The sequence below is a fragment of the Cryptomeria japonica genome, chromosome 3 (genome assembly GCF_030272615.1).
Source record: "Cryptomeria japonica chromosome 3, Sugi_1.0, whole genome shotgun sequence".
In the NCBI taxonomy this organism is placed as follows: Eukaryota; Viridiplantae; Streptophyta; class Pinopsida; order Cupressales; family Cupressaceae; genus Cryptomeria; species Cryptomeria japonica.
This window is the reverse complement of record NC_081407.1, coordinates 19,881,177-19,900,363: the sequence shown is the minus strand read 5'-3', so window position 1 is coordinate 19,900,363 and position 19,187 is coordinate 19,881,177. Positions and strand designations below refer to the sequence as shown.

Here is a 19,187-nt window from a genome sequence, read left to right as displayed (position 1 = left end):
CCAAAAAAAGGACTCAACCCCGAGGACATAATTCTTTTCCAAAAGAAACCTGTCGCTGCAAAGAACATACTACCATCAATAGTGAGAGGTGCTGTAAAACTATGTGAATATAAAGGCACATATCATGACATTGACCATACCATAAAAGTGTGCTATAACCCCCATTATCTTGAACTTCTTAAAATATACTGTCTATCTTCAAAAAGGCACATACTACTACGACGTCAACTGTAAACCATAGGTTCTTAAGAGTCAAGACATGTTAGGGGAAGGGCAAATTTGAAATATACCACCCCAATCTGCTGTAGCAAAATTCTGATTTATTTGGGAAGTTTTTGTTTTTAATGTTTTCTGATTTTTTGTGTTTTAATGTTTTTTGCAAAATGATATGAATGCAATAAAGAGAAACCAATGCAACAAATGACTAATGGATGATTTTTTATTTCACAAAGGGCTGATTACATACCCCTAACAGCATACATAAACTAATTCTTTGAGTCTGATCTGAATTACAGTCTGGTAAAAAGGTCTGATCTGCACCTTAGCTGACCTTCAAGCCCTCCCGCCAAGGGTTTCCAACCTGTAAATAAATCTGATATACGCCCTTTATGATCTCCAAACCCTAACGCCCAGCTGGTAATGATGCCTCTTGGTGCAATAAGGGGTACGGCTGGCTGTGGGTGAGCTATGGGTGGCTGGAAATGAAGCAATAAGCCCAGATCCTCTGCTTACTCTGATTTTGTTGATTAAATCTTTGCCCTAGGAGCTGACGTAACCTGATTATGGATTTTTTTTGCTGTTATTACTGTACTTGTTGAGAAATTCAGCCCTTGGGAGGTATTGCACTCCTGTAGGCCTCCAAAATTGTGAAGGTTTTCGTCTCCACAACCTGTAATTACTGAATCCCTGTTCTCCAGAGCTCCAATCTGCCAACACCTGCTGTAAAAAAATGACTTCTTGAATGATCAAAATGCTGCCCGTAATGTTCTTTTATTCACCCTAACCCTAATTTCTTCTTTTAGGATTTCATCTTTATTTCTCACAAAGTTTATACTTTGATTTTTTTATTAAATTACTCACTCCCTAGGAAGTCCGAACTTCTCAAGGGTCCACCCATCATGACATAAAGTCCCCTTTTCTTAAAAACAACTTGTACCTACTACGCACACACTTCAAGGGGGGAGAATTTATTATTTATTATTTTTTATTATGCTAATTAAAACATATAAGTTATAACTTTAATATTTCAATTTTGTTATTCTGAGCTCATCACTTGGTCTCCAAACTGAAAACTGAAACTACCGCTGTTACCAGGGTGAAGTCTTGACAGAGCAGGGAATTGGCAGTCACCCCCTAAAAAATAGGGATTCTCCTGAAAAATAGGATCTAATCAATTATAAACGCTTATGAGGCCCCTTGCTATGCTCCACATCCCTCCGGGTGGTCAACTTGCAGTCCCCTCCTAAAACTTAGGAGAGTGGCCCTGAACTTCTGAAATGCCTCCCAAGACTCCTCAAAGGGTCACAAGACCCCTAAATGGGCTCCCTATCCACTTCGTCAGCCTATGGGACCCCAATGATAGGCTTACCCCTGCTAGAAACATCTGTCCTTAGGAAGAGGACATTACAAAATTACAGCGACCTTCACCCTAAAGTAATAAATTGAAGGAGTGAGAGAAATACTAACAAGTGAAAAAATCTTATTCTGCTGTGGTTGGGTATATTACACAGGCCTCACAAAGTCCCTGCCTCTGCCTTAATATTTTTAACATATTTTAAATTTAACGGGTATACGGATTTCAGTCACCTCCTTATTTGCATTCTCACAGTAGACAAAATCATCAACTTTAGCATCAAGATAAAAGGTTTATCTTCATCACCTTGGCTGTCTCCTCTAGCACTCTGTGCGTATGCTTTTGGGATGAAGCAGTATATCTTGCAGTTTATTTGCTAAACAAGTCTCCCACATAGACAGTGATGAAGAAACACACACACTTATACTGAGAGGGGGGGTGATTCAGTATAAGACAAATTTTTACTTATTAAAACTTTAGCAATCACAAAGCAATAATCAAAAGTAAGATTTAACAATACAGAACACAAGATGCACACATGATTTATGTGGAAACCCTTGTGGGAGAAAACCACAGCAAAATAGTGCTTTTATTTGAGTCTTCTCAACTTCGTAGGGACCAACCCATAGGAGACACCAATCCCCTCCACTAAGCACCAACTCAGCAAGAGACACCAATCTCTTTGAATGAGAGGTACCAACCTCCCAATTTCCCAAACTAGAAGGCACCAACCTTCAAAATGCAATATAACAATAGCATTTTTTGATCTGCTCTAGATCACCTTCAACAACTGCTCACAGCTTCAACAAAATCTCCCTTAAAATTATGCTCTCAAATCTGCAATACATATTCAGTCAGATCTGCAGTATGATCTTCAATGATTGCTCTTAAGTCTGAAATATATCTTCCGAAAAATCTGCACTATATCTGCTCCAAGTATGTCTGATTTTTACTAAAAAATTTGCTCTCAAGTTTGTCTGATTTTCTTCATAAATCAGCTCTCAAATATGTCTGATCTTATTCATAAATCTGTTCTCAAATATTTCTGATCTTCTCTCTAAGTGGAAAGATATTCAATGAAATTCTTGTTGTTTAAGCCTCCAAAAAACCTCTTATTTATACACCTCCGAAGGGCTTTTCAACTGTTGGATTTTGCCAAGATCAAGAGGTCATTGAAATGTACAAGATAGAGACATAATATGGGACAAGAATAAACTGTATTCTCATCAATAGAAAATGATCAACAATCAACTGGATTATCGTTGTTACATACAATGTAGATGAGCCTGCTTATATAGGCAAGGCTAGGGATATGTATGAGCACACAAACATGACATGTGGCTCAATAAGAAACAAGGGTAGGTAGGAAATAGGTGTGGGTAGGTAGGAGAAATAATATAATATTCCACATGAGGTGGATCACCCACCGAAGGTGGAATTATCACTCCACAGTAAGTGGATATGATAGTGTAATAACAAGATCAACACCATAAGAGGTGGAATTTCTCCTACACACACTATCCCAATGTGGCACAAACACCCAAGTGTCTCATATCCAAACTACTATGAAATGCATTATCCTAAGTAAACTTAAGTAAGTGTAATAATTTCCATGATGAATAATTATTTACACCAACATCAACCAACGGTCATGCTTCTTCAATGAGGTTGGTCCTAACAGCAATTAAATTATATTTTTTTAATTAAAATTTCCTTGCCCAAGGATGGGCACTTCTCTAGATCACCTTCAACAACTGCTCACAACTTAAACAAAATTTCCCTTAGAACTATGCTCTCAAATCTGCAATACATATCCACTCAGATCTGGAATATGATCTTCACTGATTGCTCTTAAGTCTGAAATATATCTTCAGAAAAATCTGCAATATATCTGCTCCAAATATGTCTGATTTTTACTCAAAAATTTGCTCTCAAGTTTTTCCGATTTTCTTCATAAATCAGCTCTCAAATATGACTGATCTTATTCATAAATCTTCTCTCAAATATGTCTAATCTGCTCTAAAAATGGAAAGATATTCAATGAAATTCTTGTTGTTTAAGCCTCCAAAAAACCTCATATTTATACACCTCCGAATGGCTTTTCAACCAACGGTCATGCCTCCTCAATGAGGTTGGTCCTAACAGCAATTAAATTAGATATTTTTTATTTAAAATATCCTTGCGCAAGGATGGGCACTTCTCTCTAAGAGGTCGTCCCTTTTTGGAGGGAATACCAATAAATTAATAAAAATTAATTTAAATGCCCTTAAATGTGAGCAGCTCCAAGGGGGTTGTCCAAAATGTTTTTGCTATGATATTTAATTATTTTGCATTATTTAATCCTTCCTTATTGGCGCTTGGACATTGGGTTGGCCAATGTAGGTGGCCATTAATTTTTCTTTGCCAATAGAATCTCGATAAGGGTGCCATAAATTTAGTACACATTGAACCCTTCATTCTTCATTCTGCATGGCCACTGATTTTGATAACAATGATAACCACTGTTGTCATTCAGTTAAGCACTATTGACTTCAGAAACGTCGACTGCAATACATGATTTTTAGATTGTTGACTGTACATTCACATGGGTTGGCTACAATGCAACATCTGACAAAAAAAGTTTGAGCTCACTTTGTTCCTCAAACTAAATGAACAACTGGTATCAATGGTAAGTTGCTCTAGGATGATGTGAGGATTCAAACACTTGCACTATGCAGGGGTAGAGTGAACCAAGGCACAACGGAGGAAGGCATAAGATAAAAACAAGAATAGGGGCTATGCTCTTAACCAGGATTAAATTTGTTCAGCTTTCATGTCAAAGAAGTAGGATGAGCACGTAGTTCGACCTAATATATTTGGATTGGACCTTAGCTTTTCTAATTTCATAATGAGATGTGTTATTGTTAAGTTTGCCCTCCATAAATATGCTTCTAGCTATACGATTGCAAAAGTAGCACATAAGCCCTCCAATTTATAAGACAATTTAAAGGAAAGAATAGACGTGTTTAGTAATCATGTTGATGGAAAACCCATAATATGGTTTTTAGACACATTTATCAAAATTTGGATTGACTAGCTTGGAAGTGTCATTTTGGCCAAATTAATTTGGTGGGAGTAACTAAATATTTTTAATTGGAATTTGCCATACCTTTATGCAAAAAGAAAAAACACTAGCAAACACCCTAATGACCGAGTCTTTAATCTTTAGCCGTATTCCATAGTGCACATTCCTCCATTGCACTTGGATTCTAGAGCTGACTGACAGAAAAGGAGGAGCTTGTTGCCATAACATCTAGAGACAAGAATTCGAGGTTGCGGAAGATTTCTTGACTCCCCTACGATCTTACTAACTTCCTTGCTCTAAAAGATGTGACCAAAGTGCACTTGAAACTTGTAATTGCCCTTTATTTTGTGCCATCATAAAACCATTTAAAGCTTTCCCCATCCCCTTGCAGGATGCCTTTAGCACCAACAATTCCTTGTAAACTTGCAGTAATTCTTTACCATTGTTGGCTCTCTTTGCTTCAGGATCCCTCACATCATTAGAATTCCCACCCATTGGCGCATCCACATTTTCTTCTTTCATAGGGTATTTGGATCAATAGTTACTGCTTCCATGCCACCAAAGTGGCTCAAAAGTAGGATGAATGTAATGTTCCCTTGCCAATGTACGACAATATGGAGAGTGTGCGGGGGTGACCGTACGGTGAAGGTGAGGGTGTATGGTGGAGGAATGATGTACGGTGGGAGGTAAGGCATACAGTGGGGCGTACGGTGGAGGAATGGCGTACGGTGGAGGTATGGCGTACGGTGGATGTGTATGTTGGAATAACCGTATGGTGTGCTCCAGTGAATGTGCGGTGAAGGGTTGATCTTCCGTAAGCAATAAATTTTGAATGTATCGGATTAACAGATATGCAACTGGAGTGATAAACAATGATGAGATTCAAGACTTGCCAGATCCGGAACGAGTAAAAATAAACTGAATAGGGTGAGGGGTGAATCTCACCGAAACTGCAAATACCAAATAGGGAGGGTCTTTCACCTCCGAAATGGTGGATACCAGAGCTCCAACAAGAATTCGCACAAGAGAGAACAAAATATCAAAATTCGCTTACCTACAACAATGACTAACACAGCCATATATATGGGCTCTGGGAAACTTCCCAAAGGGTTACAAACGGGCCGACACGACCAACCAAGACTTGCCTAAACTAATTAAATAAAAGGGCCCAAAAGATTTGTTTATTAAATTTGGGGCCTTACAATAAAGTAATTAGATTTATTATTTAATTATATCGGGGACATCACAGTCCTCCCGGGCCAAAAATTGCTTGCCCTCAAGCAATTGCAAACTTGGATGCCTCAGAATTTGCTCGCCTTCCCAGGTGGCATCCTCGATGGGTAGATTCTTCCAGTGTACAAGGGAGTCCTTGACTATGCATGTTCTCAACCTCTTTTCTCTAACATCAATGATCTCCGCTGGCTCCAGAATTAGTTTCCCTTCTTCGTCGATGGGTGGCAGATCCTTGGAAACTGTGACGCGCTGCCCGACGACCTTCGTCAGACATGACACGTGGAAAACATTGTGAATCCGACTCCCCTCAGGAAGCTCCAACTCGTAGGCTACTTCACCCACTCTCCGAACCACCCTATAGGGTCAATAGAAACGTGGCTTCAACTTCTCCTTACCACTTGTCTTCAAGGAGGATTGTCTGTGCGATTGAAGTCGGAGGTAAACCAGATCACCAACCTCAAAATTCCGCTCAATCCGGTGTCGGTCAGCATACATCTTTTGCTAGTTTTGAGCCCTCTGCAAGTTGTCTTTGAGAGATGTTAGGATGTCTAAACTCTCCTGAAGCCAATCTTTGGCCATCGGTGCACGACTGTCTCCCAATGCCAAGTCAACAAATGAAGAAGGTTCATAACTGTATAGTGCTTTGAAAGGTGCAATGCCTATCGACATGTGATAAGTGGTGTTGTAATAGTGTTCACCCAAATGTAACCAGCGAACCCAAGCCTTCTGTTGAGCTGAGACTTAGTTCCTGAGATAACCCTCCAGCCATTTGTTCACAATCTCGGTCTATCTGTCTCTCTGCAGATGGTAGCTCGTGCTGGGCGACAACTCGGTTCCTGCCAACCGAAATAACTCCATCCAGAAGGTACTCATAAAACGGCTATCCCTGTCACTGACTATGTTTCGCGGTAAACCATGTAGGCGGAACACCTCACGGAAGAATAACTCGGCTACTTGAACTGCTTGATATCCTGTGGGGATGGCAAAAAAATGTGCATATTTGGTCAATCAATCAACTATGACAAAAATGCAATCCTTTCCTTGCACTTTGGGGAGTCCAGTAATGAAATCCATTGAGATGCTATCCCATTTGTGGTCGGGAATTGGCAGAGGCTGCAGCAATCCGGCCGGTAGGTTATGCTCAGATTTGTTCTGCTGACAGGTGGAGCATTCCCGCACATACTGTAGGACGTCGTTCTTAAGCCCCTTCCAGGAAAACCTTTCACGAATCTATCTGTAGGTTTTCAAGTATCCCGGGTGTCCAGCCAAGGGAGAATCGTGCAATTCCTTCAGAATCTTTTCCTTCATCTTGGATTCGAGTACTAGATAAATTCTGTCCTTGTAATAAATGATGTCGTCAACCACCTTGTATCGGTCATCCTGCACTTGACCATCCATCAGTTCGCAGGCAAAAGTGTTCTTGGAGTATTCAACCAACAGGTATTCCTTCTAGTCCGCCGAAATCTGAGATAAAGAACATATGGCAGGCCTTCTTGACAGGGCATCAACGACCACGATATTCTTCCCCTTCACATATTCAATGTTGAAATCAAACGCCTGGTCTTTGCTCACCCATTTTTGTTGTCGTCCATTCAGATCCCTCTGCTCCAAGAAGTATCGCAAGTTGTTGTGGTCTATCCGCACAACAAACTTTGCCCTGACAAGATACTGTCGAAACTTCGTCAGTGTGTGTAGGATGGCGAGCATCTCCTTGTCATAGATGGAATACAACCGCTCAACTCTCGAGAGCTTCCGACTCTCGAACGCAATGGGGTGATGGTCTTGCATCAATATTGCTCCAATGCCTTACCCCGAGGCATCGCACTCCAGGATGAAAGGGCGAGTGAAGTCTGGTAGTGCCAGAACCGGACACGTACTCATAACTTCTTTTCATTTGTCAAAGGTTTGTTGCACTTGCGCATTCCAACGGAAGGATCCTTTCTTTGTCAGATCTGTCAGTGGTGCCCCTAGCTGTGAGAATCCTTTTACAAACCTTCTATAATAACTACACAAACCGAAAAATCCACGCAGCTCCGAGAGAGTCTTGGGTGGAGGCCAATCCAAAATGGCCTGAATCTTCTCTTGGTGAAATTGTACCCCCTGGGCGCTGATGACGTGACCCAAGTACAGGACCTCGGTCATTCCAAATTCACATTTGGACCTTTTGGCGTACAGTGATTGTGATTCGATAACCCCCAATACTTCATCCAAATGCCCCACGTGTTCCTCCCAAGTCTTGCTGTAGATGAGTATGTCATCGAAGAATACCAATAGGAACTTACGCAGTTGCTTGTTGAAGATGTAGTTCATGCAAGACTGAAAAGTGGCCGGAGCATTGGTTAATCCAAACGGCATGACCAAGAACTCATAGTGTTCGTAATGGTGGCGAAAGGCTGTCTTTTCCACATATTGCTCCCTCATACGGATCTGATGGTAGCCAGAGCGGAGATCAATCTTGGAGAAATAGATTGTGCCATGTAGTTCGTCCAGTAGCTCATCGATCCTGGGAATGGGGTACTTATTTTTGATTTTCTTCTTGTTTAGTGCACGATAGTCGACACACATTCTGAGAGTTCCGTCCTTCTTCACCAATACCACCGCAAAGGGGCTAGAAATGGGCCGGATCCATCCTTTATCGAGGAGTTCCTGGATCGTTTTCTCTATCTCATCTTTGAACTTCTTTGGGTGGCGATAGGGTGTGGTGATAACGGGTTTTGCTCCTTCCTCCAACTCGATGGTGTGCTCAAACCCTGGGTGTGGGGGTATACCAGGTGGAATATCAGCGAAGACCAAACTATGCTCCTCCAGAACCGATTGAAGTCCCTCATCCTGATAGTAAGTCGGTTGCTCTTTCACAGGTTTTGTTGAGATCAAGCAATGTGCTGCCCGGACTACTTCATCATGTTTGAAGATGGCTTCCATTCTTTTGGCGGAAATCTCCCTCGAGCCGCCATTCGACATTTCCCTAATAACCACTTTATTACCATCCACCTCGAATGAGAACTCCATCCTTTTGAAGCTCTGCGTGTACTGGTCGAGGGTTTCCATCCTTTGAATGCCCAATATGACATCTGTGTCATCCAGATCTACAACAAAGAAATCGTCGGTCACCGTGTAATTTCCCATGGTGATGCTCATTTGCGGAACCAAGTGAGTGCATGATAGGAGATTGCCTCCTGCTACATTGACATCGAACCCTTCATGCTCCTTTGTACACAAACCCCTTCGGGTGATGAGTTTTGAGTTTATGAAGTTGAGCGAGGCCCCACTATCGAGCATAACAAGAACTCGTTGCCCTTAGAGTGCGCCATGTACTCTAAATACACTGCACCTTGGGGTACCTGTCAGTGTGGCAATGATGCCACCCCTCCGTACCAATGTGGAGATTCTCTCCGCCAGATTAGTTTCTTCGGCAGATTCTTCCCTTGAGGTTTCGCTTTCCTCATGCTCCTCTTCTCCATCGGACATTACTTCAATATATTGAATCTTTCCTTTGCTTAAACATCGGTGTCCTGCTTCCCATGGTTCCCTGCAGGTGAAACAAAGCTTCTTCCTTCCGAGTTCTTGTCTTGTGGCTTCATCGAGCGATGACCCCTTCGGAAAGGGTTTATTATCCTTCTCCCTCGGAACGAAAGTTGGTTTGGTATGTGCAAAATTTCTGGAAGAGGAGGATGTTGCCATGTTACGAGCCTTTTTTATTGCCTGCGTGAGCGTGCTGGGGTTGAACCCTTTCACCCAACCTTTCAGTGGTTCCATCAATCCGTCCATGAACAAGACCACCAATCTCCGCTCTGAGATGTCAGTTACCAACACAGATAGTCTCTAGAATTCTGTGATGTAACTGTCCACAGATCTCGACTGCTTTAGTTGCGCACACTCCTTGAAATTGAGTTTTGGATCTTTCCTGTCAAATCGATCTATGAGCTTCTCTGTGAATTCGGCATAGGAGGTTATCTGGTCATGGCAAGAGTGACCATTCCATGATGCCACCATTCATGCCCGACCCCTTCCAAGTGGAGTGCTGCAAACTTGATAGCTTCATCTTCAGGCATTGGGTTGAGTTGGAAGTAAGTATCTGCTTTTTGAACCCAGGCTTGTGTCGAGGTCGCTCCGGCCCCATGAAAGGATGACAGGTTGATCTTGCCAACCTTCCGCTTGATGTCATGGTTATAGTGTCCATAATGGCCCCGACTTCTGCCGCCCGAGTATTTCATCCGGAGATCCACATAATCCTTGAAGGATATGTCTCCCTTGAGATTTGCATCACTCCAATCTTGGTTCAATTGTGCTTGCATCTCCTAAAAGGTGGGCTCTTGTTCCCTGCGTGGTGCTTCTGATTTCTAAGGAAAAATCGGCATCAACGGTTGTGAATGTGAGTGTTGGACGTTTGACCTTCCCGTGACCGAATCATCACCCTGCCTATTTTGTTCTCCATTCGTTTTTCCCAAGGCCAATTGTCATAAGGTTTCCTCCATGATTTGTTGTCGTTGTTCTCCTCTGGTTAGGGTGTCGTTGAGCTGAGCTTGGCTTTTGGTTAGCTCCCTTAATAGTGCCATGACTTCTCTTGCAGGATCCCGTGGTTCACCCATTCGATCGGCCGAACGGTACCTCCTTTGGGTGTACACTTGCATCTACTACATGACAGGCTGGCAAGATCACAAGCTTTGATACCACTGTAATGTTCCCTTGCCAATGTACGACAATAGGGAGAGCATGCGGATGTGACCGTGCGGTGAAGGTGAGGGTGTACGGTGGAGGAATGATGTACGGTGGGAGGTAAGGCGTACGGTGGAGGAATGGCATACAGTGGGAGGTAAGGCATATGGTGGAGGAATGGCGTACGGTGGAGGTATGGCGTAGGGTGGGTGTGTAAGTTGGAATAACCGTACGGTGTGCTCCAGTGAATGTGCGGTGAAGGGTTGATCTTCCGTAAGCAATAAATTCTGAATGTATCGGAGTAACAGATCTGCAACTGGAGTGATAAACAATGATGAGATTCAAGATTTGCCAAATCCGAAACGAGTACAAATAAACAGAATAGGGTGAGGGGTGAATCTCACCGAAACTGCAAATACCAAATAGGGAGGGTCTTTCACCTTCGAAATGGCAGATACCAGAACTCCAACAAGAATTCGCACAGGAGAGAACAAAATATCAAAATTCGCATACCTACAACAATGACTAACACAACCATATATATGGGCTCCGGGAAACTTCCCGAAGTGTTACAAATGGGTCGACACGACCAACCAAAACTTGCCTAAACTAATTAAATAAAAGGGCCCGAAAGATTTGTTTATTAAATTTGGGGCCTTACAATAAAGTAATTAGATTTATTATTTAATTATATCGAGGACATCACAACGAAGAGAAGCCTTAGTCTTTGGACGGTTTTTGGGACTGCCTCAGCCAATTTAGATACAAAGTCCTCCCTAATTGATGCTTTTGACTAGGGGGTATCCTACAACTCCCATACCATTCTCTTTCAACATGTCATCCTAAAGCCAAGAAAATACCTTGTCAGCACCCACAATGAATGAATTTCAAACTGTAGCCACTTTGTAAAGAGCCATTGGTCCAACATATTATAAAGAAAACGCATCACCAATACCTTGCTGCATTAGAGGTACCGGGACAATCTGAAAGGACAACTTCCTTGAATTGAAGACTAAAAGACAAGGTTACTAGGAGACGGGGGTAGTTGGGTACGTTGAAGATGGGTACTGGTACTGGAATGACAAATTTTAAAAAGTAGGAGACAGGTGTACTTGGAGACGGCAATTTTTTTTTTAATATAATTTTATAATTTTTTCAGTAAATATCATAACATATTATTTTGAAAACAAGAATAGAGGAAAAGTTTAACAAATCAAATATTAACTTTCAAGTTTAAATACACAAATTTCAAATGTCATTGTGTCAAAGAGTTCAAGAGTCACACTACATATTTGATATTTCATATGAGCAGCATCATTATATATTGAAATTCAAAAACATTGATGGTTTGATGCTGATACACAAACAAAAAACAAAAATCACCTCACATATGGGCCTAATAAAATCCACAACAAATCTCACATCAGCTCCAAAATGGCCATCAAGAACAAAACCTCTCACCTGAACTGCAATATCTGGTGTAGATTGCCTCCAAGATGCCCGTGCATCACTAACAACCGTGGAACACAAAGCTCCCTTGACTTCACAAAGGTGGGTCAAGAAGAATAAAGTAGGAAGCAAACTTTGTATCAGCTGGTTTGAGAAGTTCCACCTTGGCAAACATATGATAAATGGCTTGAGTGTGGTGATGGTTACATATGAACATCTGTATTTTTCTGTCCTTTTCTATGAGGTCTAAAATCCACTGGAACTTGCCAATATCTTTGAGTGCATTTGTTCAATGAATGCACACAATATGGTGTCCAAAATATATGCTTGTACTTGTTTTGCACCATCATTCCTACTGCTTTACAAACAGGGGCAGCATCGGTAATAACTTGGAGTACATGTGATGCCCCCACCTCCTCAATGCTGTCACATAGCTGGTTATGAAGAAAATCTGCATTCTTTTCTTGCCCTGAGCAGTGTATTGCCTTCGAAAAATAAGGCCTTTTGGTACATGTGACCATGACATTAAGTAGTTGACGATTTCTAGCATCTGTCCAACCATCCATCACTATAGTGCAACCTTCCGTAGACCACACTCTCTTCATTGGTGCAGTTTGTTGCTCTAATCGAGTTTTTTCCTTGTCAATTAAAGTTGTGCCAAGCTTTTCAGACCTAGGTGGTTTATACCCAACTGGTCCATTGTTGATAGCTTAGACCATCTCTGTATAGAAAGGTGAGCAAGCGACATTAAACGGTATTCCATTTGCATAAAAGAAGCGTCCAATTGCTGCATCAACTGCTTCTCGACCTTGCATATCAAATAGCCTTTTAATGGGGTTTGAGATGCTAGTATGTGGTCTCTTGTTAGACTCAGACTGTTGTGCTCCTATAGCACTAGAAGACACATTTACCTCTGGCTCTCTAGTTGCCCTTGTGGTTGAAGCATGAGAGAAGCTCATATTATAAACTTTCCCATCAGCCCTTTCTTGCTCCCTCACAACCTCATATCATTCTGACTCATTTTTACAACCTTCAACACCATTTCCTGATAGGTGAAGGAAATGAGCCTTCACCCTCGTTTAGGTACCTTTCCATGCCAATGGACAAAGTTTACATTTAATAGTGGCTGTTCCACCTGTTCCTTTTGGCCTTGGAACACGGTCAACATACTTCTAGAAGTGATACAAGCCTTGTTTCCCCCCCTGACATTCTACAATTTGCAAAACGAAATAAAAATTCAAAAACTTTTACCAGTCTGATGTTTTTTTGCTCAAATTGATTTTGGAATTACATTATTTGAGTTTTTGCAAAATGTCGCAAATATATGCCTTCTTATTTTATGAGAAAAAATAAGAAAAGTAATAATATAGTTTGCCAACTTTTTTTTGACGAATTAGAAACTTAAATTTATTATTTTAAATTTGCATCAGACTGTTAAATTTATTTATATCAGTGTTAAACATTTAATGCATCCACCTCTCCAACGCATTGACTGTTAAATTTATTTAATTGTTTTGTTAAATATTTAATGCATCAGACTGTTAAATTTATTATAAATATTAAACATTATTTATTATTAATAAATAATAAATAATATTTAACGGTCTGATGCATTTACTTTTTTTTGTTTAATATCAGACTGTTAAATATTAAATATTAATTTTTTTATTCATATTGACTGTTAAATATTTATTTATTATTTATTTAAAATATATCCACAGGCATTGACTATATTTAATCACCATGAAGGAATGTAAATTTAGCTTGTAAGCATGTCCAAAAAGTCCTTCTGGCATTGACTATTTTCAGAAGAATCTGACATGACAACCTTATGAAGCCTGGATTCATTCGTCAGGCCTTTGTAAACCACTTACTACTCCATGACATTGTGTTTGAAAGACGATTTTGATTTCAAAATATATTGGCTGTTTCTTTGCCGCTGTGCTGCAGGATTGGTCAGCCCCCACTTCTTGTTGAACTACAGAGAAATGGGATCAACGTGCCTTGTTTGGTGACACAAGTATTTTGTCACATAGTTATGACAGCCACTTCCAATCTCTCTAGTAAAGGCCTGATCCTTGAAGTTGCAATTTGAAACAACTTAAGAGTATCCTATCCTATGATTAACATGCTACTTAGATTTCTGAGATGTGTGACTCGTTCTAACATTCAGCATTAAATATGAGTTGCGTTCATTGGTGCTAAAGGGTAATTTGAGTTGGTTTCAATATCATGTAGTTGAAGGTGTTTCTTTTGAATTGGGACATTCAGACATTCTTATGCATGTGCAATAACCTGTAGCTTTATGACAATTTTAACGATTTGGTAATCTTCAATTTTGTCAAGACTTATTATTGAGACTTTGGCCTTTTCACAGGGTGACAACTTAGAGAGGAGTAAGTGGAAGGTAGTTGGAGATGGTGCAAAGTTTCGAAAAGAAAATGGACTATCTGCTGGTAACATATCTTTTTATATGTGGATATTCCTTTGCAAAAATTACAAAAAGAAATGTGCATCCGTTTTTTTAAAGTACTATGCATTTGAGGAAAAAGAAAGATAAGAATATGAAATTTGTAATTGTTGTATTAATTTTTATCAGCATAATGGAAACTGCAGAATCCTGGATATGCAACTTTTATCTTAGAGCTCAAGATTAAAAAGCTGCAAGAATTATTGCACAGTAGTGAAAGATATATTTTTGAGCCTTGTAGTGGAAGATAACAATAAATTTATAGACGTTAATTTTATAGATTATACTCTAGTAACATATCATCTTAAAGGAATGGAAATGCTTTCCAAACAAAGGCATTATAATACACAACATTTGATTTCCGAGTCTACCGTGCATTATTTGAAAAACATAAAATTTCCATACATTAGTTTACTTGATTTGCAGAAATATAGAGAGGTTCTCAAAAAGGGAATTCCTAGGTTAGAGCTGAATGTTATCATGTGAGACCTATTGCATTGGTACATAACATTATAATGTCTTGAAGGTTTGTAATATGACGATGCACCTTATGGTATGAAACATAACATTGATTGTCAAATATCAATCTAATTAATCTATGCCTAATATATGCTTCTGCTGACATCTGTTTCAGTAGTCCAAGTAAGCTTCTGCTTTTTTTTAAGAATAGCATACTGGTAACCATCCCTGTCTCTTGGTAACAATGCCATTATGTCTCCAGAGACAAGAAAAATCTTAACAATTCCCATTGGGTCCTAGCAAAAACCCTAATTGCCTTATATTTACAGCTGGGCCTTGAAAACATATGTTGTGTCATATGCTATTGATAGCATGTGTTTTTTTAGATTACAGTTTGCAAGAATATGAAGTGTCAATGTGGCAGTACAGATTAAGTATATGCTAATTAAGAACATCAAGGTCCAAGGAATACTTCCTCTTCATCAAATCCATCTGTAATCCAGGCTTTATGTAGCATTATAGTCTGACCAAATCTATCAGGGATGCCACATCAAGTTAGTGAAGAATTTTCAAGATAGAATTTACAAATTATATAGGAGTTAGTGGGGGGTGGTTAATGGAAAGGTTGAACAATTTGTTTCTGGATTCCAACTTAGAAATCATTGCTTAGGGCTTTGTTGTGACCATTTCACACATCGCCCCATTAAAATGGGGACCCCCTCTTTTGCTTTTGTTTTCCTGTTCTTCTCTCTGCTTTTAGGGTTTTGAGTAAGTGAGTGAGTCGTCTGGACTAGGGTTAAGCCTTAGGAGTTTCCTTTTGACATTTTCAGGCCGAGTCTAGTCGAGTTTTTTTTGAAGGTTATTGAGCATCCTCCCGAGGGGTGCAAATTTTGAAGTATGATGAGCCTGTCAGGTAGGTTAGGTATGTCTCAGGATAGGTCCAGTCAAGATTTTGAGGGCACATTCAAATTTTGTCTAAGTGTTAGCATTTTAATGATGGAATCATGCATTTTTTTAGTCTAGGTAATTTCTGACCAAATTTTTGATGGCTTGATAACTGATTCCTGGCCTTAGAAATGACCTAATTATGCCTTGTGAAGTGACTGAAGACCTAAATTTTGACATTTTGGCTTATAAGGGCAAATTCGCTCCTGTCCCTCTCTCAGGGACCAGGGCGAAAATGATGTTTGGTGCATCTTGGTTATTGACTTGTTTTAATTGTTTCATGCAGGGTCACCACGGGATATGATCGAACGTGATTTGAAGATTTTGAAGATTTTGAAGACTCAAAAATGACAAGTTTTTAAGGTTTAAGGTAAATTCGCTCCTGTCCTTCACTGAAGGACCAGGGCGAAATGGCTTGTTTTGGTCATTCTTGGGTCTTGGTTGATCAAACTGGAGCATCAAGGACTCAAGGAAAGATGAAGCGAGCATAATGGAGTATCCAGACTTGGTTGTTAGCAATGAAAGGTTGAGCTTTTGGCCTAGAAAGATAAAGGCGCTCCTGTCCCTCACTGAAGGACCGGAGCTTGAACTCCAAATTTGCATTATCCTCACAGGATTTAAGTGATTTCGCGATTTGAGGAGGACGAAGGAAGTATGTTTTGCTCGTTGAATATAACTTGAATGGGCCACAATGGAAAAAATCGATCCAAGTTGCAGTAGGCGCTCCTGTCCCTCACCCAGGGACCAGGGCGATTTGTTTAAGGAAGCTCCTGTCCCTCTCCCAGGGACCAGAGCGATTTTCTCAAGGGACAAGTTTCTGGCCAAGGAAAAGCAAGTTTTTCGTTTGAGAGGAGTAAAGGAGGGCATAATCGATCCATTGAGGATAATTTTGAAAGATTGCAAAACACAAGTGGAGCCTATAATGGCCAAGGCGCTCCTGTCCCTCACCTAGGGACCAGGGCGAAAAATGCATTATCAAGTCTTCCCTTCCAAATTTGGTCGAATCCAGGCCAAGGCACATGATGGTGATGATATTTGGAATGCTTCAAAGAAGAACGAAGTTGCGAAAAACCACAAAACTTGATGAAATTGGCTAAGGCGCTCCTGTCCCTCACCAAGGGACCAGAGCGAAATATTCAAGTATGCCTAATTTTAAAATGCCACTTTCGTTTCCAACACTCAAGATGGAGTAAGCAATGATGTTTTACGCCTTGAAGATAATTAGATATTGATATGATTAAGGATTTGTGCCATGGACTAAAGATCGCTCCTGTCCTTCACTGGAGGACCAGGGCGATTTCTATAGAATCAATCATTCCTTTCCAAAATCACGTCAAGGCAAGATCATGCAAAGTCAAAAATGTCTTTAGGAAGACGATGAACAAGGAGTTAACCTCAAGAATCAACAATTTTAAGCTCAAAAGCAAAAAATCGCTCCTGTCCTTCACTGAAGGACCAGGGCGAATATCCTTGGAAGAGCTCATTTTGTTTGGGAGAAACGAGTTAGGCATGCATAGAACAAACAAGGAAGATCTTTAATTGCCCTGCAACATGAATTGGCTATTGGAAAAGACCAAGGACAAAGGTGGGATCGCTCCTGTCCCTCACCAAGGGACTAGCTCGAAAATGTTTTAAGATACACTCCTTCCCAAGATGGAATAAATCAAACTCAAGATTCCAAGCGAAAAGGCCATTTTGGACGTCCAGGATAAAACTTTGAACGAGAAAAGCAAGAAATGCAAGGCCAAAGATAAAAGGGCGCTCCTGTCCCTCTCCCAGGGACCAGAGCGATGTTATTCATGTCCACTATATTCCCATGCTTGAGCGCGTACTTTGAAAAACTCATATTAAATGCCAAATTTGCCAAATCCTTGAAATATTTTAATTAAATTTGCATTTAATAAATGTGCGTTGATATTTAATAATTAATTTAAGCCTTTAAAAAATCAAAATTTTTAATTGTAAAGGCATTTAAAATTAATTATTATTAAATTAAATTTAAAAAGAGAGCGCTTGGGGATGTTATTTTAATGTTTTTTTTGCAAAGTTGGCCTCTTCTCTTATTGAATTTTTATTTATTTTTGCCTATTTTCCAAGTCGGCCTATGGGCAATTGCAATAGTGAGCGCCTATATAAGAGAGGTATGTTGAAGCATTTTAATCCATCATTCAATCATTTATTTAAATGCGATTTGGAGAAGCAATAGAAGTGCGAATTTTGATCCAAGAAGAAGTGCGAATTTTGATCCAAGAAGGAGTGCGAACTTTGTTGGAGGTTAGAGGTGGAGCGAGTTTTCCTCAAGGCGTTGAAGACCCCAAAGGGTGGTGAAGTTGATGAAGGAGGCGCATTTGCTAGAGGACTTCGATCTTCATTTTGCCTAGCAAATTTCTTAATTTTTGCATCGTTTTTTAGAGCTAGTTCTGAAAGAGAGGTATGGCAAAATCTCCCTTGTTCAAATTTTGAAATTTTGAATTTCCAATTGCATAATCGTATTTAGGAAATGATAATTCAAAGATTTATCATGAAGTTTCCTAAATTTAAAACTTAAATCCAGTCTATATTTCTACGTTCCAAGGTATATTGCTCATTATGAAATGTTGTGTAGGTGTCAAGATGGCGACCCCAAAGGCAAGAGCATCCACCAATCGTCCAGCCCTCATGAAGGAAGATCAAAGGAATGAAGAATTGGAGACCAAGATCGTGTCAAAATGGAGCAACATTGGAGATACCAGCTTGGGAAACTTCAGTGTGAAGAAGTTTCGAGAGGTCCCTTATCTTGGAAAGCCATCACCTGTCGCAAGGAGAATAATTGAAAGTGGCATTATCAAGGCGGCCGGCTTCTCTCCAACAGTCCAGTGTCCTGAGCTGATGATCGAGTGTGCCTGCCATTATGACCCACAATCCAGATCAATCGTGTCAAAGGAAGGAAACACTTTGGCTTACCTTTCAGAAGAGGCTCTTAATGAAGCTCTCCATCTACCAGAGCATAAAGATATGATTTATAAAAGCTTGGAAGGAGCCAGATCCATGTACGAAGATGATCCAGACACTTGCTTAAGCATCATCAATAAGAATTGGTTACTCAAGAGTGGTCCTCGCCTGAGCAAGGTTCCAAACACACCACATAGGATCAACTTCCAGGAGGAGTACAGAGATTTGATAACCTTACTCAATCGAGTTACATGGGCTCCTCAAGCCTTCTATTTTGAGAAGTGGATGTTCTACTTCATCCAAGTGATAGTTCAAGGAAAAGGAACAATTCATTGGGCTAGAATTATTAGCCATTGCTTGGACGTGCAGTTGAGAAGACTGAAGGCTACTAAATCCTTCCACATGAG

At 40.2% G+C, this 19,187-nt stretch overlaps 1 protein-coding gene across 2 annotated transcripts in view; it reads left to right on the top strand.

The window, feature by feature from the left end:
- Positions 1 to 19,187, top strand: part of LOC131068618 (probable lipid-A-disaccharide synthase, mitochondrial) — a 237,992-nt gene that overhangs the window by 75,969 nt on the left and 142,836 nt on the right. For both annotated transcript variants that reach the window (XM_058003850.2, XM_058003849.2), the window contains exon 5: positions 14,353 to 14,431. In XM_058003850.2, the coding sequence (XP_057859833.1) occupies positions 14,353 to 14,431 (79 nt within the window). The remainder of the gene's footprint in view (positions 1 to 14,352; positions 14,432 to 19,187) is intronic.